At 40.2% G+C, this 23,255-nt stretch overlaps 2 protein-coding genes across 2 annotated transcripts; one reads left to right on the top strand and one right to left on the bottom strand.

The window, feature by feature from the left end:
• Positions 1-2,903: 2,903 nt before the first annotated feature.
• FGB (fibrinogen beta chain) lies at positions 2,904-10,173 on the top strand. The gene is made up of 8 exons (XM_026088258.1): positions 2,904-2,978; positions 4,749-4,952; positions 6,193-6,376; positions 6,972-7,199; positions 7,829-7,942; positions 8,437-8,559; positions 8,744-9,029; positions 9,945-10,173. The coding sequence occupies exons 1-8, from the start codon at positions 2,904-2,906 to the stop codon at positions 10,171-10,173; spliced, it is 1,443 nt and encodes a 480-aa protein (XP_025944043.1).
• Positions 10,174-16,111: 5,938 nt separating this feature from the next.
• FGA (fibrinogen alpha chain) lies at positions 16,112-22,992 on the bottom strand. The gene is made up of 6 exons (XM_026088263.1): positions 22,942-22,992; positions 21,075-21,200; positions 19,833-20,016; positions 19,396-19,541; positions 17,351-18,422; positions 16,112-16,967 (listed from the first exon to the last, which is right to left on the bottom strand). Exons 1-6 carry the CDS (start codon positions 22,990-22,992, stop codon positions 16,258-16,260), a joined length of 2,289 nt encoding a protein of 762 aa, XP_025944048.1. The 3' UTR covers positions 16,112-16,257.
• Positions 22,993-23,255: the final 263 nt, after the last annotated feature.

Raw genomic sequence — 23,255 nt, forward strand, 5'->3', positions numbered from 1 at the left:
AGGTCTCCTGCTTTGAAGAGAAGGCCTCCTTGATATCATTTTTAGAAGAAACTTAAGCCAAGTTTTCAAAGTTCTTTATAAGGCTTCATTTACTTCTTACTTTACTTAGTGGTTACAAGAATGAAAGAAACAATATCCTTGGATGTTTCTTACGTGGGTGAAGGAAAAATCATGTTATAACCAATGTTGACCAAGTTATGCTGCCAAAATCATTATATAGATATAAATACATATGTTTGCCAATATACCTTTCTCTCTTCGTGGTTCCAGATTTAGACTGTCATGGTGAAAGCGTTTTCTTGCCTGTGTGAGTTGTGTCGCCATGCAGGTACAGCTTTGCTGATTAAACTCTTCAGGCAAAACCTTTGCAGGGTAGACAAGGCCTCAGTTTGCCAGATGAACTGTAGCATAATCCCCTTTCTATGGTATCATTTGACACAAAACTGTGAACTAGCCTTTGTATGGTATAAACACGTTAATTTATTGTGCTTCCTGGTAAATCCCCAGGGAAACACAACCAACTAACTCTTGGGGAAGCCAGTGATAAGTACTGGACTTGGGAGGATCAAAGGCTGGATTTCAAAGGGGAAGTTCACTGAAGCCACATGTAGCCCCGGGGATTTCCCATGCCAGGACTCAGCAGCACACTCTGGCCTCCATGCCAACCCCCCATAATTTAGTCCGGGATATGGTCCGTACAGGCATCTCTCTATTCTTCCTGGACCCAAGAATACTTCATATTTGAAGAAGGACACCATAAGTACCAGTTACTGTAGAATATGGCAGTGGTTTCAGAAAGCATTTAAGACAAATATTTAATTAAGATTTGCATGTACTAAGACAGGATGATTTAAGGGTAAAGTTCTAGTTCAGGACTAGTGAGACCTAGTTTTAGTTCTCTGCTGTACCACAAGCTACCTGTAAACTCTAGGCCAGCAGTTTAGCATCGTTTTGTCCGTTCCCAGTACATAGGATGAGGTTGACTGGATTTCCCTCAGAGATACAGTGGGGGGATAACTGCATTTAAGGTTGTGAGATGCCCAGAATTGGTGATAATGGGTGGCATGCAATATCTTGGCTAGCGTCTTTACAGTGGAAATGACATGGTAAAGACATCTGTTGTGGCCTTAGGCAGATTTCTTTAGCAACTGTAGAGGGAAGTTTGTCTTCTTCAAAATGTAGTAATGTTAGGGATGTTCTGGTGGAAGGGATCAAATTCGGTGGAGTAAGAGCTCCTTGAGCCATGGCTGATTTTGGTCAAAGCTGTTTAATAATTAAACTAGTCAGGTTAAACAGCTTTTATATTTCAGGAATCTCCGTAGTTTACAAGAATTCTGACAAAAGCACKAATACAGGAAAAAGGCCTAAAACAAGCAATTTCAGTTGTTCTCATCTTTGTTTATCACAAAATCTCCCAGCCCATCAACTTTGAAATGGAACCTCAGCCCCTAATTTGCTTCTCTTCAGACATTAATATGAATGGCTTCAGAAAAGTGCGTTAACTCAGTACCTTTTATTTAATTCAGTATAATATGATCACTTATAATGTATGAAAAAACCACAGGTTATGCAAACAATGAAATGTTAAAACCATGCAGCCATATGCCATATTCTTAAAAAGCATCAGAAAGCATGTTTGATTACGTTGCTATGATTACAAGCAACTTCACACCATATTCTTTTAAAAGATCATTAAACATATTTAAATAATGATTATTACAGAAAAAGTTTTTGTACTAAATAGAGGAAAGCAGTAAATCAGTATGTAAAATTTAGTTATTTTAATTCATTTACAATGTCGTGTTGCTAAAGTAATTAAAGTGTTTAATTGTTGTTTGTTGTATTAATCTGATTTTTAATTAGAGCTAAACAATTTTTTCACACAAAATTATTAATATAATGAACATAGTCTCTTTCTCTTTGTCAGCTGTCTGAGCAGGTCTACTTTATTATTCAGATTTTAAAATTAAACTAATTGTATGAAGTTTCACGATTGCAGAAATTGTAAATTAATTCTGATCTGTAGTTTGTCAGCAGGTCACTGGGAATATTCAAAGCTCATTTTTGTTAGTTAATTTAGGCTGGATTTGTTGGATATGTTGTACAGTTCCTTTTTCATTATTTAGACAACTGTAATGCAGTGTGAAATTTCACAGAAGTGTGTAACTTGCTTTACAGCAATAGCTTGAAATGTACTATTCCTATGAATCTTGCTGCAAGTCACATGGCTCACTAGAATACTCATAAACAATGAAGGTAAGAATAAAACATGACTCTTATATAATTAATTTTTCAGAATATTCACTGAGCTACTAAAGCTTCACCATGAGGAACACCAATTTATTCTGATTTACAGGACTTAAAGAGACCAAGGCTTGCATATCTATCCAGGTACCATCAGAACTATTTAGAAGAATTTAATATTTTGTACCAAGTGAATTTTTTTTCATATTTAATGTAATATTTCTGAAACAGTCCATTTTTCAGTAGGAAGAAAATAAGAAAGGAGATGTCACAAACTGTGACATTTGACATTCTTTTCTTTGGATGTTCACCTTTTCAGCTGTTTTAAAAGACTTGTGATTTTTGAGAAGATAGTAACCTTGTGTAATCTGAACAGGAGGTACTTTTAAGGATTTAAATAATCTGATGCCAGCAGCAAGAGTCTCTGGGGCATGTAGATAAGACTTGTCCAGAGATATTGCTCAATAGTGAATGTATTCAGGCACACAGTGAAGAGAAAGGTTAAATATTAACAGAAAGAGAGTGACTTCTCAAAAGGATTGGTCCTATCATTGCCAAGGTGGGAATTTAGGCTCATATATATATAAACAGAGAGGATCTCTCACTGTCAGAGCCGCTGGTGGGAGAAGTTCACTGAGCTGCTCAAGCAAGCTGGCATCATGAAACTGCTCCTGCTGTTCCTGCTCTGTGTTTCTGCCGTTAAATCCCAGGCTTTCGATGACTATGATGATGAGGTTGTAATACTGATATTAATTAATTAATACTAATAAGAGTGAAAATAATTAATTTATTTAACTGCATGCATGGTTTTCTCAGCTTCTGTGAGGTAGCTAAGTTAGGAACTGTGGAAAAAAACAATGCAGTGCATGTTCTTGCTCCATTCATACTCAAAGAAATAACCTTTGTATTATTTTTTCATGAATATGTAACTGCAAACAGTTCTTTTCTGGTTTTAGATATATTTTCTTTCTATTTCCTTTCTTTCTCTGTAGGGGAATGAAGACTGTAAGTTGGTAAGATTAGTTATTTAGCTAAATGAATTTAAAGATACGTATTTAGCAATGTTGACATTTGGTGTTACAGAAAATGAATTTGTCAGGGGCAAGAGAGTAGAAGCGTGTAATAAATGGTGTCCTGTCTCAAAGACAGCAAAAATTTTTCTATGGATTCAGTAGGCATCAAAAGAGAATTTACTACCAGATCATATAGCTTTACATTTGAAATGGGAAGATAACAATTATTAAATAAAAGGGCAAGCAATGAGGATCTAAAATAACAATTTAATCTGTATTTAGTTTTGTTTAAGTAAAATATTTTAATGGGAAGTTTGATTTAGAATCCCAGGGTTTTTTTTATATATTTTGAAAATCCCCACAAAAATGGAATAGGCCAGGGCGATCAAAAATAAGATTATTTTCTGTTATACAACATAAGTGTTTGTGTTTATGCATTGATTACTGATAAGGCTATTATACTAAATCATTTTCAGCAATTTTGTGATTTGTATGCTGCCTACTTTTGGAATTGTTTTAAGGCTCTGACCCTGGATCCTTACAAGTGATTGTTATTTGTAGCTAAATCTCAGTGGGATTGGAGGTAGTAGAAGATTTTGATCCAGTTGTTCAAATAAATATTTATTCAAATGGTTTAGTTCGAACAAATGCATAGGGACAAGGCCTGTTTTCCTTGCTCAGCCTATCAGACTAACAAATTGAGTTTTAAGATGAAAGTTTTTCAAATAAATAAAATTGTTAAGATAATGCTTCTGTTTATCAATAGAACTGAAAATCCACAGGAGTAGAATTCACTTTAGGAAACAGAATTTATAAATCCTTATTGCTCTCAAAATGCATCCTACAGTATGGGACACTGGGAGCTGCTATAGTTCCTGTTTCTGACAGTGATGAGGAATACATGCATCAGAGAAAGCTCAAGAAACCCAATATGAGAGATGTTACTGAATAATTTTACTAATTCTGGCAGTTAATAGCTGGGTTATAGCCTGACACCTGAAGATGTATTTGACTGTGGCCTGATTTTCTGAGACCTTGAAAATTTTACAGTAGTCCAATGAAAGAGAGGGACACTAAAAATATCATGGTGAATATTCTTCTTAGCCCTATGAATGTCTAATTTTTTTTTAATCCTACTACTTCAAGTTTCATGGTACATAGTGGCTATGAACTACATGAACTTTAATTTTTGGTCAGAATGAACTATTGAAATATTGTGTTGGTTTTGCTTTGAAGGCCTTTTAGATCGGCTAGATCTAGTCGGAGAGGGTATGAGTTGGAGAAGAAGGCATTACAATTATTTTTACATAATGTCAGTAGAGTATTTCCAATATTGCTTTTTTAATTCCATCAGTTAGATACCCTTTGCTTTGGTTTTCTTTGTTGTTTAAAATACTAAAGGATGCTGAATGGATTTCTTCATCCTGTGCATGGCATTTAATAAYAATAATCCTAAATTCAGAGAGTTTTCTTTCTCTGTGGCTTTTGTAGGGAGAGGCCCCTCAGCTCGAGGCTAGAGGCCATAGACCCCTGGACAAGAGGCGGGAAGCGGCCCCAACGCTGAGACCCGTGGCACCTCCCATCAGTGGAAGCGGCTATCAGCCCCGGCCACCAAAGCAAACGAAGGCGGGTGAGAAGAAAGGTCCCGTCATTTATCCTGATGCTGGCGGCTGCAAGCATCCTTTAGATGAGCTGGTAGGTGTCTCCCTGTTTTATTGGAAATGTAAATGAATGCAGCTAATAATAGTCTGTGCTTTTCTTCTGGTGTACTGAACAGAGAGTTTTCTTAGTCAAATAAAGGAGAAATTGTCATTCATTTGAAGCAGCCCAACTTTACTTCTTTTTGCTCTAGTTCGGTAGGACTTGATTCAGAAGAGCAACGCCATAGAGCCCATGGGATTAGTCACAGAGTCAGATGCAACCTATATGGAATAAGGGACAATGAGATTTGAGCCTTAAATGTTGAAAGAAAGTATCTATGGGTTAGCCTGCACTTTCCCAGTTGCCTTGCATAGGTAACTATTAAGAAAGATGGGAAAAAGTTCTACGGAAAGGCTGGCTTGAATTTCAGGTAATCTCAAGGCACCATAGGGACTGCAAAACCCCTCCCGTATCTTAAAATTTTTTCAAACCAGAATTATAGTCTATCTTCAGTCGCTGCCCTAGCTCCTATGGAAAAGCATACAAATATGCTGAGATCTAGCAGACTCCTTGCTGCCTTGCAGTAGTCTACCATACTATCTCAGCTCTGTTCTCTGTCAGAAAATGAAAGTTGTAACCATGCTGAAAGGCATCTTAGTGTCTGAGAGCATATTATTTCAATGTGGAGCTTTCTAACAAATGAATTCTGTTAAAGTTCAGTTAATACATGATTATGTTAGAATTCCACCCTGTCTGAGGATTTTGGTTCTCATAGGACTTCAGGATTTCCCACCCTTTTTTGAGACGCTTATCCTTCACGAAGCAGTGCTTGATACTGAAGAAATAGTGCTCAGTTTTGATCATTTTTTAATGAAATGTACTTGGCTGTTTTCTATGAAACATATATATAACCAAGGTGTACAGAACATGGCTGATTCTTATCTCTGAGGTTACTGAAAGAGGAAGGGGGTGGATACATACATACACAGGCACCAGGTGAACATTGAATAGTGCAGAAAAGTGAAAAGCAGATAGTAGACCAAAGTGTGGAGAGGCCTTTTCCAAAGAATTTCATCAAAAGAATCCTCCTGGGGAACTCAGGGCTCCTTCCTGTACTTCCGACTGCAGTTTCTTCCTAGAAGTTGAATATCTTGAATTCTTATCTGGGTGATTAAATACATGACCTCATATTACTAACTATTCTATGTTTCAAAGGCATAGCCACTCATTGATGGGATAAGAAGCTTCTCTTTTTGTCTTGGCTTTTATCCACAGCCCTTTTTATTTTTTTAAGGGTGTGCTGTGTCCAACTGGATGTGAATTGCAAACTACACTGGTAAAACAGGAAAAAACTGTGAAATCAGTTGTTCGTGATCTAAAAGACAAAGTGACCAAATTGTCCGACAGCTCTACAACTTTCTATGAATATGTGAATATTCTAGATGGTAAATTGGTAAAGAGACAAAAACAAATAAAAGGTATGCTATTCTTATGAATCACTAATGTAAACAGTATTACGATTATATTGACATTGCTATCATTATTTATTAAAGGGACTTCTTAAAAAAGTTAAAGATGCAGTAGAGCAACTATCTAGCAAACTAGGGTTCCATGACTATATCATCATAAATCTTAAAAAATACTCTGAGAGAGGAAAAGAAATGGATCTCACACTGAGGTAAGATTCATATGAGGCCTGTAGATGTAAGCAGCCCCCTTTTCTCTTACCTGTTCTCCCATGTACATCCAGTTCCTTTATGTCCAGCTCCTGGCTTGGCACCATGGCTTCCTAGAAAGAAGCTTAATTATAGTTCTTTGGCAGAAAATAGCAATACTGATAAATCTAATAGCTCACAAAGACATAGCAATGCATGTATATCCCTTTTCCAAGAATCTTTGCATAGTCTTTGCATGTTGTAGAAACAAGAAAAGTAAGGAAAAGGCATGCATATCCTTCTTCCCTGCTAAGGAAAGAAGTGACTTCTCAAACTATGCTTACAGACTGTGTTTCATTATTTCATAACTGGAAAATATGTCAAAAACTGAGCTTTTTTTTATTATTTGGTTTTCTAGACAATGACGGTTTACTTTCTGAGTACAATGAAGAAGTGGAAATGCAGTATAATTACATAAAGGATAATCTAGACAATAATATCCCATCAAGTCTCAGGGTCCTTCGTGCAGTTGTAGATTCTTTACACAAAAAGATACAAAAACTGGAAAATGCTATTGCAACCCAGATGGACTACTGCCGCTCCCCTTGTGTTGTTTCCTGTAATATCCCGGTGGTTTCAGGCAAAGGTACCTCATTTAGCTTTGAAAACATCTTTCTCTTCTCACATTTACATTACTGTACCGGGTGATAGATACATCATTCAATTTGCATGAACATTTGTCTGAAGCCTGTGACGCCAGTTAGGATAGCAGAAAAGATGGCTAGTGATCCAACATGAAAAAGTCTTTTTTGGCTGGCTCTATTGGTCATACCAAATATCCTTCAATCTGTCAAATATCCTTCAATCAAATATCCCAAATCTGTCTTCAACAGTGGCCAGTAGCAACTTTAAGAAATTTGTGATTTGGGGACTTTGTAAGGTGGAGGTGATATATTTGTTATTATTATATTTGTGCCCCAATAGATTTTTCTTTAATGAATCTGTCTAGTTCAAAAAGTCATTGAAAAATATACACTCTTCAATCACTTGGGCTGAACTTTTAGAAATGACTCTGTGGAAAAGTAGAACAGTACAAATACGCTGTTCTTTCTTCAATGATTCTTTAATGTGATGTATCATGAAAATCAAAATGAAAGTAGAATTAGATATATCTTTAAAATTGTTCACATGCACTCAGCAAACAAGGATAAGAAGACTGTTGAAGCAGAAGTTCAGAGCTCTTTCAGTAACAGGCACTTTGGTTTATAATTGCAGAATGTGAGGATATTTTCAGAAAGGGAGGTGAGACATCTGAAATGTACCTCATCCAGCCTGATGTTTTCCTCAAACCATATAGAGTATACTGTGACATGGAGACAGAAGGTGGAGGTTGGTGTGAAATAACTATGTTGTTAAAATATTAATTAATATGAATGCTACAAAAATCATTTATACTAGTAATTGTCATTTATGCAAACCAATATGGAGTTATAATTTTTTTAATTACTTGAGAGTGAAGTCTAATTAACTAGTTCAAAAAAGTCTTGTTGGTCATCTTCAGATGCACAGTAGGATATTTCTTCAGTGAAACTGGATATAAATTGTTGGGAAGGGGTAGATAGATAAAAATGTATCTTATTATGACTAGAGTGGACAATGTCTGGGCAAACCTGGAGGAGCTGGCTCATTTCTCATTCTGCCACTGTGTGGTAGACATCAGATTGGGGCATTCCTTCAAGTTCTGATTTTTCCACCTTTACTCATGAAGCCAGGAAGCCATATGCTAAGCTCATCTAGAGATGAGGACAGGAGAAGGGCTGTATCTTAACATTCTATGTTCCTTTCTTAATAGCAATTTAATCTAAATACTGTTGTTCCTGCAGGCTGGACTTTGATTCAGAGCCGCCAAGATGGCAGCGTTAACTTTGGGAGAATATGGGATGCATATAAAAAGGGTTTTGGAAATGTTGCGAAGAGTGAAGGGAAGAACTACTGTGATACACCAGGTAAACTTGTCAACATAAAACATGAAGAGTTCTTGTCACTAAAACTATTTTCTCATGCTTCTTGAAGCTCTTTGACTTTTTAAAACTAACTAGTCCACTTTAGCAGACCTATAGGCAAATCATAAAGTTGCCTTGAAGTACAGTGTGAAATTGATTTCTCAGAGCTCTCATCTTTTGTTTTCAGGTGAATATTGGCTTGGAAATGAAAAAATCAGCCAGTTTACCAAAATAGGGCCCACTGAAGTTTTAATTGAAATGGAGGACTGGAACGGTGATAAAGTTTCAGCTCATTATGGAGGTTTCACCATACAGAATGAAGGAAACAAGTATCAGCTTTCAGTTAGTAACTACAAAGGCAATGCAGGCAATGCTCTGATGGAAGGAGCGTCACAGCTGCATGGAGAAAACAGGACAATGACAGTTCACAATGGCATGTTCTTCAGTACTTATGATAGAGACAATGATGGATGGTATGTACTTGCATAAGCTATTTTAAAAAATTAACTATTGAATTGTACATCTCTCTGCTTAAAATAGAACTAGATATAGAGTATTTTGCTAGTTTGCTGTTAGTTTTCACAGAATGTTATGGTATATTAAAATATGTTTTCTCCCTGCAATTTACCAGCCAAGTGTTCACACTGTTCCACTGACATAGCCAAGGGCAGAATTTTCCCAGGTGAAACTATATATTAGATTAGTACCACTACACAGCCAAATAAGAAGCAAGCACACTGAATTGTATTGATTCCATCTAACTATAGACAAATTGGCAAATCTGGATGCAGTATATTCATTCTCAGAGGCTATGCTAGAGATGCTGAGACCACAGTCATGCCTCAGTAGGAATATTGGTACTGACTCCTGTAACACAGTAATAGGCCCTAAGGAAACAGATAGATAACACATCCTATTTAAAAGATAAAATTGTGCCTACTCAGAAGACAGGAGCTCAGTTGTTAAGTATCTCTAAGATATGTGCTATGTTTTTGTGTTAATACTTCTCAGTTACATATTTACTAATAAAGAAATTGTTTGGACTGGGAAAGACATACAATTAATATTGTTTTACATCCTTAAATTGCATTGATATTACAATTATCTTTATCAGCTGGAAATAGATGTAGCTATCAACTGCTAGACTGAAATAGCATTCCAAAAGAAATGCAGGTAAGACTGTACTTGTTTTTCTCAGTGATTTCACTTTCCAAGTGCACTGTATAGTACATGCTTGTGAGAGCCAGTCTTTTACAGAAAGGTCAGAGAGAATTTTAAGTATTTGCTATGGTTTGAAAATATCAATACAGGGACACGAGTATGCACTCTGTTGAACTGTCTGTTTATGGTTCATCTGTCATTGCTAACTCTTCCTTTTTCCCCTGCAGGTTAACTGCAGATCCAAAAAAGCAGTGCTCCAAAGAAGATGGTGGTGGGTGGTGGTACAATCGCTGCCACTCAGCCAACCCCAATGGCAGATACTACTGGGGAGGGAGCTACAGCTGGGATATGGCAAAACATGGTACAGATGATGGTGTTGTGTGGATGAACTGGAAGGGGTCATGGTATTCCCTGAAGAAGATGAGCATGAAAATCAGACCGTACTTTCCACAATAACAATTTTCAAAATGTACAGTCACAGATTTTCTTTTCATATTCATGCCTGGTTAACTTTTTAGGCATGATATTCAGGTTTGTCATTCTGTATGAGAACAAAATATGACAAAATGTATGTATGACCATATTGTGATGTAAAGCGAAAAGCTATGGTAACTATAAATCAAAATCTGACCCATGAAAATAAACCACAAGTGTATTTTGTACCATTTTTCATTTGTTCACAGGACAGAAGTAACTAGCAGCTGTCAGTATAGAATAACACTGATGATAAAAATACCCATTTCATTGTTTTACAAAAAAGTTCCATACCGCATTTGAAGAGGGAAAGAACTATTTTTAAAATGTTTTCTAAAAATTAAATAAAGCCTTAAAAGTAAAGTTTTCTTCGTATAATTTCTCATTACTTATGCATTATCTGGGGAGAAGCAAGCACATTCTGCACAGTAAAGGAATGTCTTTTCCTTTTATATCAAAAGGTATGCCTACTACCTGTATAACAAGTTGAGAAGGAATAAAGCAAAAAAATAATGTCTAAAAAATTGCAGGTCACCAGTTGCTTTGTTCAAACTCTATATGCTGGATTAAATGTGTCCTTTCCTGGAACCTGGCTCACATAGTGTGCCTCATCTTATTCCTTCCCCCTTCCCATTGTCTTTTATCATTGAATAAAACACAGTATTGGAAGACCTGGCTGGTATGTCTTTCACACAATTGCTATTGTGGGACTAGAGCAATCATAGGATAATTTTTGCTTGATGGAAACACTGGAGATCATCTTGCCTCCTGCTCAAAGCAGGGCCAACTTCAAAGTCAGATCAGGTTGCTGAGGGCCCCTGCCCTGCTGAGTTTTGTATATCTCCAAGGATGGAGGTTCTGTAGCCTTGCTGGGCAGCCTGTTGCGCTTCACTCTCATGGGAACTTTTTCCCCATATATCTAGTCAGAATTTCCCTTGCTGCCCGTTGTGTCTCATCCTGTTGCTGTGTATCCCTGAGAAGAGTCTGACTCCACCTCTCTCTAACCCCCTGAGACACTGAAGACAACAGTGAGACCGCACCCGGAGCCTCCTCTTCTCCAGGCTGCATGAACCCAGCTCTCCTAGCCTCTCCTTGGACACCATGTTCTCCAGCTCGCAAACAGCTGGGGTAGCACCCCCTGGGCTCACTCCAGTTTGTCAATGCCATGCTTGTACTGAGGAACCCAAAACTGAGCATGGCGTCACTTCCGTTCGTCAGGCACTGTGTACCGGACAGCTGAGAGGTTTTTAGGCTCTGGGACAAAAAAAATATTCAGGCCCTGCCTACCTTTGGGTTGCTGTCCTTCCAAACCACCCAGCCCTTGTCTGCTATCCCCTTCCCTTATCCCTGCCATTTACTGGGGATAATCGGTGCAAATTTTCCATGGGACTTCGGGGCTCATTGCTACAGCCACATCACAGGGAACTGTTCTGGGCATCTTCCACTGCCAGCTCAATGTTCTGCTTGTGCTGAGGCCTAGTAAAATGCCCACGACCTAAAAGTGAAGGACATACTTAAGGCAAGATACAAAAATAGTTGTAGGAAACAGAGAGATTGGGTGGTGAGAGTAAGAGAGAAAGATGGTGAGGTAGAATAACTCTCTGTATTTTGTGAAAATCAGATTTTTTAAAAGAATATTTTCCTTTGTGGGCAGAAAGGCAGCTGGGTTTCAGTACTCTAAATGACATCGGCTGTGCCTGCAAAGTCCTTGGCTGCCCTCTGATCCACTGAGCAGGAAAGGCAGGCTCTTAAAATGAGCAATGCTGAGAAACGTTTTGCAACTTTGCTAAAATGTTTTCTTAAAATCGGCTAAAACCTTTAAACAGACGTTCTCCTCATATAATTTCTAGCCACTTGTGCACTACTAGTGAAGAATAAATACRAGTGCTTAACACAAACATGACGAGATTACTTTCTTAATAGAGGTATCTAATGAAATTACAGAGGTGTATCAATCTTAGTCTAAAAGACAGACTCATCCTTTTATTCTGTGTTCCTAAATACCTCTGTTTATTCCATTTGTGATTTGGACCAAGCTCTCTGTATATAGATCAAGATTTTYTGCCAGTAGAGATGCCCTTCACATCTTCCCCATTTCTTTATCTGGTTGTGATGACAGTCTAAAATTGAGATGCACCTCATCTCACTTATCTAAAATTTCAGCATTTTGTTGAAGCTAGTGGTCTAAGCTGCCTCTGTAATCAGGAGCAGAGGCTGTCCCAAGGACAGAACTTCCCAACCAAAGTAGACAGGATGAGCTACCTCTCAGAGGGGGATTGCCTCCATGAAGGTGGGAACCTGGATGGCTAATGGCAGATGAATCTCATCTGCAGCCTCTCCAGTTGATTTATTCTGTGGTGTCTGGGGTAACAAGGAGGAGACATCATGGCAGCATCTCATTACATGACTAGAAATGTTTGGAGTCCCCACAGCCAGGCTTACACTGCAGCTAGGGAACAAAAATACATGGCATAAAGCAGAAGCGCTTTTTCCAAAAACACAGACATTTCTCTGCACATGATTATAAAGATGTCTTGGCTTTTCAGCAGACTCTCCAGCAGTCCTGGACAGTGACGGAGCTTGAGAAATGCTGAAAAAGGACTAAAAGTGAGTGTCTTTATCAGTGCATGATGATATTGTTAAATGGTACGATAAATGCTCACCAGTGAGATTTGAGGTAAAGTCTGCTCATGCTCATTTCTCAATAGAAACACAGAAAAACTAAACACAGTGAATATTTGTTGTATAATTTTATGTCATAAGGTGTAAAGACAAACACAACACATTCTTGTGTAATTATATAGCTGGTATAACAGTTTTTCTATGCAACAGGCTGCTTTTTGTTAAAAAATCCCTATCACACACTATTAGCAGGTTGTTGATTTAAAAACCTTATCTGCATATGAATCCTTACCTGGCATGTGATGAGAAACATACTAAAAGCAAGAATAACGTACCATTGTCATACAGAGGCTCCTAATTTTGYTTGTGCTCGTTACAGTCATAACCTTTTAGTGGTCACTGTAAAATAAAGGCTAATCTCCTAATACAGCCTTGGACAGGTCAGCACAAATCTAGGTAGATGAATTTGGGAAATCTAGGAAGCTGAGTCTGGGTTCTTTTGTTTTGTTTCATTTCATTTTGTTTTAGTCAAATAGTTTCTGCTCCCAAATAAGCCTGTTTTGGGAGCTATATTTTGGTGAGTTATCATGAACTGTCTTATTTTGAAGCCATATGGTGAACTACCTAGATTTCATCAACTGGATGAAAGATCTGCTTCCGTAAAATCAAAGCTTAAGAGGTCAGTTCCCACTTACAAGTCAGTTCTAAAGTGCATGCTTTGTTTATCAAGTGTATTCCATTCTAGGTGTGCGGTAAAAGTGTGGAAAAGAGTGAAAGAGAACCCAGACCATCTGCAGTTTTGGCTGAGAACCATTTCCAGCTGCTCTTGTGCTTCTGTGCTCCCTAGCTGTAGCTAGCGGTGTCCCCCAGGGGTCAGTCCTGGGTCCAGTCTTGTTCAACTTCTTCATCAATGACCTGGATGAAGGCACAGAGTGCACCCTCAGCAAGTTTGCCGACGATACAAAACTGGGAGGAGTGGCTGATACACCAGAGGGCTGTGCTGCCATTCAGAGAGACCTGGCCAGGCTGGAGAGGTGGGCAGAGAGGAACCTCATGAAGTTCARCAAAGGSAAGTGCAGGGTCCTGCACCTGGGGAGGAATAACCCCWKGCACCAGTACAGGTTGGGGGTTGACCTGCTGGAAAGCAGCTCTGCGGAGAAGGACCTGGGAGTGCTGGTGGACACCAAGTTAAGCATGAGGCAGCAATGTGCCCTTGTGGCCAAGAAGGCCAATGGTCTCCTGGGCTGCATCAGGAAGAGTGTTGCCAGCAGGTCGAGGGAGGTGATTCTCCCCCTCTACTCAGCCCTGCTGACGCCCCATCTGGAGTACTGTGCCCAGTTCTGGGCTCCCCAGTACAAGAGGGATGTGGCACTACTGGAGCAAGTCCAGCGAAGGGCTACGAAGATGATGAGGAGACTGGAACATCTCTCTTATGAGGAAAGGCTGAGAGAGCTGGGCCTGTTTAGCTTGGAGAAGAGAAGGCTGAGAGGAGATCTTATTGATGTGTACAAGTATCTGAAGGGAGGGTGTCAAGAGGATGGAGCCAGACTCTTTTCAGTGGTGCCCAGCGACAGGACGCGAGGCAATGGGCACAAACTGAAACACAGACAMTTCCATCTGAACATGAGGAAAAACTTTTTCACTGTGAGGGTGACAGAGCACTGGAACAGGTTRCCCAGAGAGGTTGTGGARTCTCCTTCTCTGGAGATATTCAAAACCTGCCTGGACGCGATCCTGTACAACATGCTCTAGGTGACCCTGCTTGAGCAGGGGGGTTGGACTAGATGATCTCCAGAGGTCCCTTCCAACCTCAACCATTCTGTGATTCTGTGATTCTGTGACTCTGTGGAAGTCACGCTCAAAAGCATGACTGTTGAATTTGAGAAGACTTTCATGATTCATGTTAGTGGCAAGAGGAGTTCATGGTGAATGTACTTCTAAATATGTGACTTCTTTAATGCTCTTAAACAACGTAAAACAGTTTAAATTCTGAGTATTTTGATCTCAAGTCAAGGTGTGAGCTGCTAGCACTTTTCACATTGTTTTCACTATGCGGAAGGCCAGTTTTTAAACAGCAGTACTGAAGCTGTTTTATTGCGAAAGGATTTAAACTGGCTGGGCTAATCAGTTTATAAAAAGAACTGTTAATATACAGGGGAAATACTGGTAAGTTATTAAATGTAGAAGCTGAGGAAATGCTGCAATAGGAATACCTTATTCATTCCTCACAAAAAGGCTGGTTATCTGTAATCTATAAATATGAATCTCAACATTGAAAGTGTAACATAAAAAAGATCAGGTAAAATAGTACCATTGTATTGAAAAGATCTAAACCTGGACATTGTTTCAAGTGTATATCTGCTTACTTTATTAAAATAGGGATCTTCCCTTGCAGGTTGTTTTGCATGGCCAGATCTCAATCCCCATTTCTCTCTTGTGTTCACATAAAACAATGAACTGTATTAGGATCTATTTTGAACACCTTTTATTCTGCATAGTGCTGCATACATGGTGTAGCTGCAGAAATGTGAGCAGTGCAGTTTGTATATCCTAGTCTATCTAGTACAGCAATAACAAAACCGTCCATCTGCATAATCACTTATGCTGCTAATGCTGAATAACCTAGAGAGAAAAAAAAAAGGATTTTCAATTCGCAGGAAGAAGGTGCAGGATTGACATTTAAATTTTAAAATATTGTGAAAAAAATTGAGATGAAATTTTATAGAGTATCACTAACTTTTAGATATTTCTCGTCAGCTGAAGTAAATGATTAAGTTTGGCAAATGTTATTAAGTAGGAATCCAGGCTGTGAAGAGATTTTCTCCAGCTGACATGCTGCAAAGAGCGCTGGAATTTGTCACTCTGATTTATTTTTTTTTCCTTTGATTGATGTCACTATTGATTTAGGAAGTAGACCTACTATTGATTGCCAAAAGGAAAATATCCAAGAATCTCTTTCCCAATCATGATCAAGATACACTCAGGCTGCATTTTAGAAAATCACTGCACAACATATTGTTTTTCATAAAGTTCATTTCCACTTTTGGAACACTTGCTTATCTAGGCATGAGTTAGGGATATTCATTTTGTGTGTTTGTGACCTTTGAAGTGTTTAGCATGTGAAAATGTGTAAAATATGCTAGCAGGAAACAGTGTGTCTATCAGAGACATGTTTACCAAAGTCTAGTTAAGGCATCTATATAAAGCCTGCAGACAAGGTTTATATACAAAGATTTTTAAAATCAACATTTCCATGAAAAGCTTTGGCATTTAAAAAGAAGATGAAAGAACTGTTTTGTTAATAATTAAACAGTGTTTATTTTTTAAGCCACAGGTATGTCCGGTTGCCTTCAATTTCATAGGGTAAAGATACATCATGCACATATGTGTATAAAAGAGCTTCTAATCTTGTAGTCTTAACATATATATTAAAAGCCTGTCTTTCTACAGGGTTTCTGTGGGCCTGATTTTCATCCTAACAATTTTGAGGGAATAATCAGAGGCTTTAAATGGTATCCACACCACTCCATTTTCGATTTCATAAGGAACATTGTACCTGGGGTCGTAGTGGCCCCCCAGGTAGTAAATGCCATTGAGGTTGGCTGCCTGGCAGCTGTTGTACCACCAGCCACCCCCGTACACCTCCGCACAGCTCTCCTCCCAGCGGTCGTGGTCCCTGTCGAAAGTGCTGAACCGCATCTGGGCATGGGATGTGTATTCGGTGCCCTCCTCCAGCCAGCCAGTGATCARCGCGTCCCCGGCAGTCCCCTCGTAGGAGGACACAGCAAGGGCATATCCTTCTGACTCAGAGCCTACCTGTATAATATACTCTGCATATACAGCGTTTCCATCCCAGTCCTCCAATTCCACTCGAAGGACAGTGTCGTTCTGAGTTAGCAAGTGTAAGTTTTCATTGCCCAGCCAGTACTCTCCTCGACCTTTGTCATCCACGCTGCCGAAACCTCTCTTGTAGTCTTGCCAGGTCCGGTTAAAATTCACTGATCCATCCATTCTCTGTTGGATCAATAGCCATCCTCCCAAAGTGGTCTCTTGGTCGCAATAAACTGACAAAACCTTATTGGATCCTGCTGGCTTGATTTTGAAAATGCCACTTTTGGCACCAAAAGTGTGTTTCTGGCGGATATCATCACAGTCTAAAAAAAAAAGTTGATCTGGTTTGACAGGAGTTATCAGTAAAATTTAATAAAAGGTTCACAGGAATCCAAGTAGCAATAGTTCTGAGGAAAATTTGTTAAACGTCTTGGACTACACTAGGCATAGTGACAGGCAACATTAAAAAGAATTCAAATATATTTTACATACTTCTTAAATTGCAGATGACATGGTCTACGTAATAACAGAGTATTAACGATATATTTTCCTTTTTGTTTTCAAGGTGGCAACAAACAGACACTGTTCTTGCATTTTTTTCATCACACTGACTTATGGCAGTATCTAAAACCAATGTGTCAGTTTGTATATGGACAGAGTTTTGCTCCGCTACCTCAAAATCCATCTCCCTGATGCATATGTGTACCTTTCCCAGTGAAGACTGTCCCGTGTTTCTCTCCTTTCGTTCTGAAGCTGCGTGCCTGCAAGTCTGGGGTATCCTCTGCACTCTGATCATGCTGCATCTCACCTAGCTCCTTAGTTATGTCAAGGGTCTTTAGCGATTTGGTTTCAAAAGTGGAGCCTCCCTTGTTGAAACTAGAAGAGGCGCTGGTCACTACTGTTTTGGAGTGACTTGCGCTGCCTGACGGGAATCCAGATGGTTGAAGTCTTCCAAAATCATCTTCTTCCCCTTCTCTTAAGTCTGTAAATCTGTCTTTTCCCCCATAAGTCTCTGAATGACTAGTTGCTCCACTACCTAAGCGACCACTGGCTGTGCCAGTTCCATGGCTGCTAGTTAAAGGGCTGCCAGATCCACCTGAAAACCTAGTAGTAGTGGTTGCAGACCCAGGAGTAAGAAATGACTCTAGACCAGGGAAAAACCTTTCTAAGTTGTGGAAGTCACCTGTCCCACTGGTGTGGTACCTGCTCCCTTCCCCTCTAGCCTCTCCTGCTCCTTGTAAATGGGAGCAATCTGAGCCGTCAGAGGAAACCATTTTTTCAACTACTTCTTCTCTAGGGCCTTCAGGGCCACTAACAATTCTCTTGGTGACAGTGGTGGTGCATCTATGGACAGTGGAGGTTCTGTGTCCCAGACTAGGGCTGTCTCTCCCGTGCATAGGAGGAACTACTATGCTAGGGCGTGAAGGTCCGTCTCCCCTTGATCCTGTCACGTGATGTGAGCTCTCGCCTCGGAAGGTGCTTGTGTCTATTTCTGGTCTTTCTAACACCACTTCCATCTGCCTCATGTTATTAAAAATGTTCAGAGCTTGCATTTCTGGTACAGTCTGATACTTAAAATGCTCAGGAACATTTGAGTCCTTTACTGGCCTCATTTTCAGTATGCTCAAGGTAGTTGTTTGAATCTCTGGGTGCAAGTTGACAGAGCTGGCCTGGGTAAGCTGCTTCTGGATGTTGTCATAGCTTTCTTTGTCCACATGGTAATCAAAACTTTTAGCACAAGATCCTTTGCAAGCTCGTATCTTAATATCAATGTCCACCTACATAAACAGAGAGAAATAACTTGATTAGGGGGCTTTCCTGACTTTCTCAAGCAAATGTACCCCTTAAGTGGAAAGGTGGCAGCTGCCCTGGTACATGCCATCTACAGCTGAGCTTCTCCAAAGCTCAGTTTTGAAGTCTTCCCCTAGTTCATTTCCACCATAAAGATGACGTGCAATAGCACAAAGCGGTAAGTGCCATGGACACGTATGCTATGGCATGTTCCCATTTTCTGCTCCCTTTAATTCTCAGAGAATAGGGGAGTTCTCTTGGGTTTGGTGGGAGTACCACAGAGCTGGGTATGCTCACTGGGGGCCAGGGGCGAAAAGGGGTCCTCCAAGGAGCGGGGGAGTCAGCGTACTTGCCCCAGAGCCTGCTGGGGCCCTGTTGAGAGGCCTGTGTCCTGGGTGTCCCAACTGCTTCCCCTAATGACTGGTAAAGCTGGACCTCTGCGCCAGGGGTCAAAAGGGGATTTTGAGCAAAACTGCCGTTTGTGACAGGACTTTTCTTTGCAATACCATCAGAGAAATCAGCCACAGTCCGGAAAGCTGGGCTGTTAATGCCACCACAGGCTGTGGGCAGTGGTGACAGCACCAGAGAAGGATAGGGCATGTCCCTCCAGTCCTAGTTGCTCTGCAAGCTCCTCACAGGAGGAGAAATGCCCTGTACGGAGCCAGTTACAAGGAGATGTAACATCAGTAATCCTTGCTGCCTGTCTCAAAGCAAAAGCAGCAGACAGGACCACTCTGTGTGAACTCACACTGGTTCCCACATAGCAGAAAAAGAAAAACAAGACCACAGAAAGAGCAACTCATTTGGGAATTTGCTTCAACTGGTCAGACTCTGTGAGATTTGTATCAAGTTTTTTTTTTTTCCATACAGAGCACAGCTCACCACATACGGTAGAATGGGTAGACCCTGTTTCTGTAGCTAGACTTTGGAAATAATGGAAATTGCATAACAGCTACCTACCTCCAAGCGCTTCATCTCCATCACCTGATCATGGATGCTGTTTTGCAGAGCTTTAATTCTGTTTACTTGGGTGACAACTCTCTGCTTTAATGTCACAATTCTCCTTCTCAGTTCTGCTGTCACGTGACCATAATTCTCATCAATCTCTGAAACAGAAGCCCATCACTGTCAGCTATGCATGTGTAATTTTTCTCTCCTAAAATAGTAGTGTATTTTAAAATATATAAAGTAAAATATGTAATTAAGAACATACTTCTCATAATACTGAGCAGGTAAAAAATTACACTAGTTTTTACTAGTTAAGAGTCTCATATTAGTGTTTATTCTAGTTTTTGATGATGAAGTCCACTGAAATATGTATTTTCACTAAATAATGCTTACGCACAAAAACATAGAATTTTAGCAACAGTTAATAAAACTGGGTGTGACATACTTACGCTGGGCACTGTCCAGCTTTGGTTTTAGTAAGTTTATGGTTTCCACAATTATCCGATTAGATGTTTTGTAGTTGTTTTGGTTATCTGCAAGCAGCTTCTTAATTTTGTCTATTCTGTGACTATAATCCTGGTCAGTATCATCAATCAGTCCTTGCATTCTGCAACCTGATGGACATTTTGTACCCTAAAATTGGAGGAGGTAGATAATAGTGTTGAAATCTTAACAAGTATACCTTTTTTACTGTTATGTTTACAGATTTTTGGCCATCACTGAAAACCCATTGGAAAAATTCAGGGCAAGATTCTGCTTCTTCTCTTCAGATTTTGCCTCCTGTGCATCCAAGGACTTTGCCAAGGACTGCTGTGATTTAGAGCAATTCACCTTGGGGCTGATTCTTTACCTCTTACCACTCCGGTAAGAGTGGTGTGATGGAGTTAGTGAAGTGTTATCAGCAGAAACTTGTCATAATGGGGGGGGGGGGACGACAAACAAGCCTTGAACTTTCCCTTTCCTCAGTTCCTCGCCAGTGAAATAAAAACAAAACAAGAAAAATCCCCAAAAGCTGCTGGAAGGATAAATCTGTTGTCCAGTTTGAGCAAGGATGTTAGAGGCCAACTTATGTAAGCAAAATTTTCCTCAGGAAAGCAAAATGTTCTTACACATTAAAGCTCTTTGGCAAGATTTCCCTGTATAAATGTAGCACAGAGATGGACTGAGATGTAAAAGGCAAGAAAGGGATAAATTAACCGTTTATACACAAAAACATTCAGTCAATCCTTATGAATATTTTACTGAACATTTTCCCCTCAGACTTCCTAAAAAGTAACAGCTGAAATGTAAGTTATTACTAGTCATTTCTGTTCTTTGTCACAYGTGCTTCTTTGCGGTGTCTTTTCCTTACCAACTCCAAAAGTGGCCTGGTGAGCAGAGCGAGGGGGAGCCTGGCGCTGCCGGGCCGGCCCCAGGCCCTGGGGGCGCCATGGGCCCTCGCCGCTGCCCCATGCCTCCCCAGCTCCCTTTCCCACTTCCGCACACCAGGAAAGCCCACCCCGGAGGCGGTACTGGCCCCTTGAGGAGGGGTCAAGCCCCCGCGCACCGTGCGAGCCCYCCCAGAGCCTGGTGAGGCCCAGGCGGGCCACGGCTGCCTGCCACCACCATGGCCGCCGTCGCCATGGCTGCCGCCACCATCATGGCTGCCGCCGCTGCCATCATGGCCACCACTGGCGCGGGGTAGTGCTCACCCAGTCGTCGTCAGCACAGATGGGCCAGTTCTTGTCACTCCTGCAGGCCGACGGTGACACCTGCTCGAAGCGGGGGCCGCGCACCCCGCCGCCCTCCTTCTCGAAGGAGCTCTGGTCGGCCTGCGCCTGCCGGGGCGGGGGAGAAGCAACACTGAGATTAGCGGCGCAGGGCTCGAGGGCACAGACGCCCAAGTCCTCGGGCACCCGGCACCCCGCGTGGGTAGCACCACCAGGCAGCACGCAGGTTTTGTTCCCAGCGCGTCTCAGAAGACACACTCCCGTTTGCTTTGTCAAAATAGGGCTTGCCTTCTCTTCGCATTAACACCGCTATCTAAGGAGCTGGATGATGCCCAGGGTATTTAATGGTCATACCATTACATGGCAATCTTGTACTCTGTGTAAACATAATATTCACTCAATTTGCTTTAACTTAAAGGAAATATTTTACAGTCCCTAAGTTCTATTAACATTTACTATTATATTCCTCAATTTCTATTTTCGTTCTGTCACCTTCAGTCTGCACAGAACTGGGCTTAAAAAATAAATGAGTAGGATTGTCCCATTAGTGTTTCTGATTTTAATCACAGAAGCTATCTATAAGCTTGTAGCACTGTATTGCCTGTCTTAAAGAGTAATAAAGGTAATAACATCAGTAATAAAAATAATAATGATAATGTTGGAAGGATTCTACTGTGCTAATAGAAAAGAGGAGAAATACTGAGATTTTGTTGTAACCCAAGAGGCTAAAGTGCGTATATACAAACTAATTCTAAACCAAAACACTGTAAAGATTCCTCGCTGTGTTACTGTGCAGTAAAGGGCTGCAAAATACTCCCTTTTCTAAAATGGTGAGGGAGACCATTTTAGGACTTGCAATGTAACTGGATCTGACTGGACTTCTCTGCACACTTTACACTCTTTTCAAGCAGCATAATTAATGCTTGAAAGGATTTGTAATTAATTCTGAGACAGTTTTCCTAATTCTAGCCTTAGAGCCAGAACTTCAGCCATCAGGAACTGGCACATCACTAGTACAACCACCAGATTCATGCTGGTTTACTTCATCCTGAGGATCTGGCCCAAGTGGCTCTTAAAAGTAACAAGTAAAAGCATTGCTTTTATATAGTCTATGCCTTTTCAGCATTAACAGCTCCAGTAAAACTGCTTTTGTTTTGCCAGATCTGCTCCCTGTAATTTCTGTGATTTGTTAGAACACTTATGTTCTTCAAAAAAGAGTCACAAAGAGAATCTAGCATAAGATTATGGGCTGAGACCTAAAGGAGAGAACAACAAGGTTAAATTAACATAGATGAAAATCAAAACTACCACTTTCCTTATTTACAAATCAATTCTTGCTTAGCTCTAGTTTAACCTGATGTTGCTGCCACAGACATTACTGGGGTTTTTTATGTGTATTATATATTAAAGGTATTGTGTGTCATTTGTAGCTGGAAAATCCTGCTGAAGAAAACTGGGATGTACAGTCCAAAGGAAAGTAGAATTCATCTAATAAACTCAAAAATTCCTAACCGACTGGAAACATCAGCATCTTGTGAGTAAGTTTTAAGACTTACAGCACCATCTATGAATCTATTGATTCATGTTAATGTATCTGCTTTGCTGCTCCTGAAGCCAGGCAGATTCAGCAAAATTGAATTAAGCAAAACTAAAGAACCGGATATTCRAAACTACTGATGTGAAAGGCCAGTAGTGAAATGGTTACAGTAAGCTCATGCATCTGTGGGTGCATTGAATTTTGCGAGCTAGATAACAACCAAAATACATCTATCTAGTTAATGAATATTAAATAAATGTTCATGCTCCAAATCAGCAAGACATGAAAAGAATCAAGCAAGCAAACTCATACCCAGGCCATGCAGAGGCACAGCAACACACAGAGGATCCTCATTGATATCATCTTCAGGTGAAGAGCGAACAGAACTCTGACTGAGAGGATGCTTTTCACCTGTCTTTTGGTACAATTTAAACCTTAATGCAGAGCTGAGATTAATCATTATGCTCTCTTCTGTTTGCAGACAAAACATGCCAGATGCCCCCAGGTGATTACCTAATGTCTCTTGCACAAGTTACTGAAGTTATTTACTCCAATAAGTTTGTACAACACCAACAGGTTGGTAACACCATGTATTCCAGGAAGGAATCTGTCTAAAGCGTACTTTC

The sequence above is a fragment of the Apteryx rowi genome, unplaced genomic scaffold (genome assembly GCF_003343035.1).
Source record: "Apteryx rowi isolate R43461 unplaced genomic scaffold, aptRow1 scaffold_76, whole genome shotgun sequence".
In the NCBI taxonomy this organism is placed as follows: Eukaryota; Metazoa; Chordata; class Aves; order Apterygiformes; family Apterygidae; genus Apteryx; species Apteryx rowi.

Bases quoted from the DNA above. Each gene is read 5' to 3' on its own strand.
- FGB (XM_026088258.1), top strand. From the start codon at position 2,904: ATGAAACTGCTCCTGCTGTTCCTGCTCTGTGTTTCTGCCGTTAAATCC. The intron at 4,953-6,192 runs GTAGGTGTCTCC...TATTTTTTTAAG, and splicing joins AGCATCCTTTAGATGAGCTG to GGTGTGCTGTGTCCAACTGG. The intron at 8,560-8,743 runs GTAAACTTGTCA...TTTTGTTTTCAG, and splicing joins GAACTACTGTGATACACCAG to GTGAATATTGGCTTGGAAAT.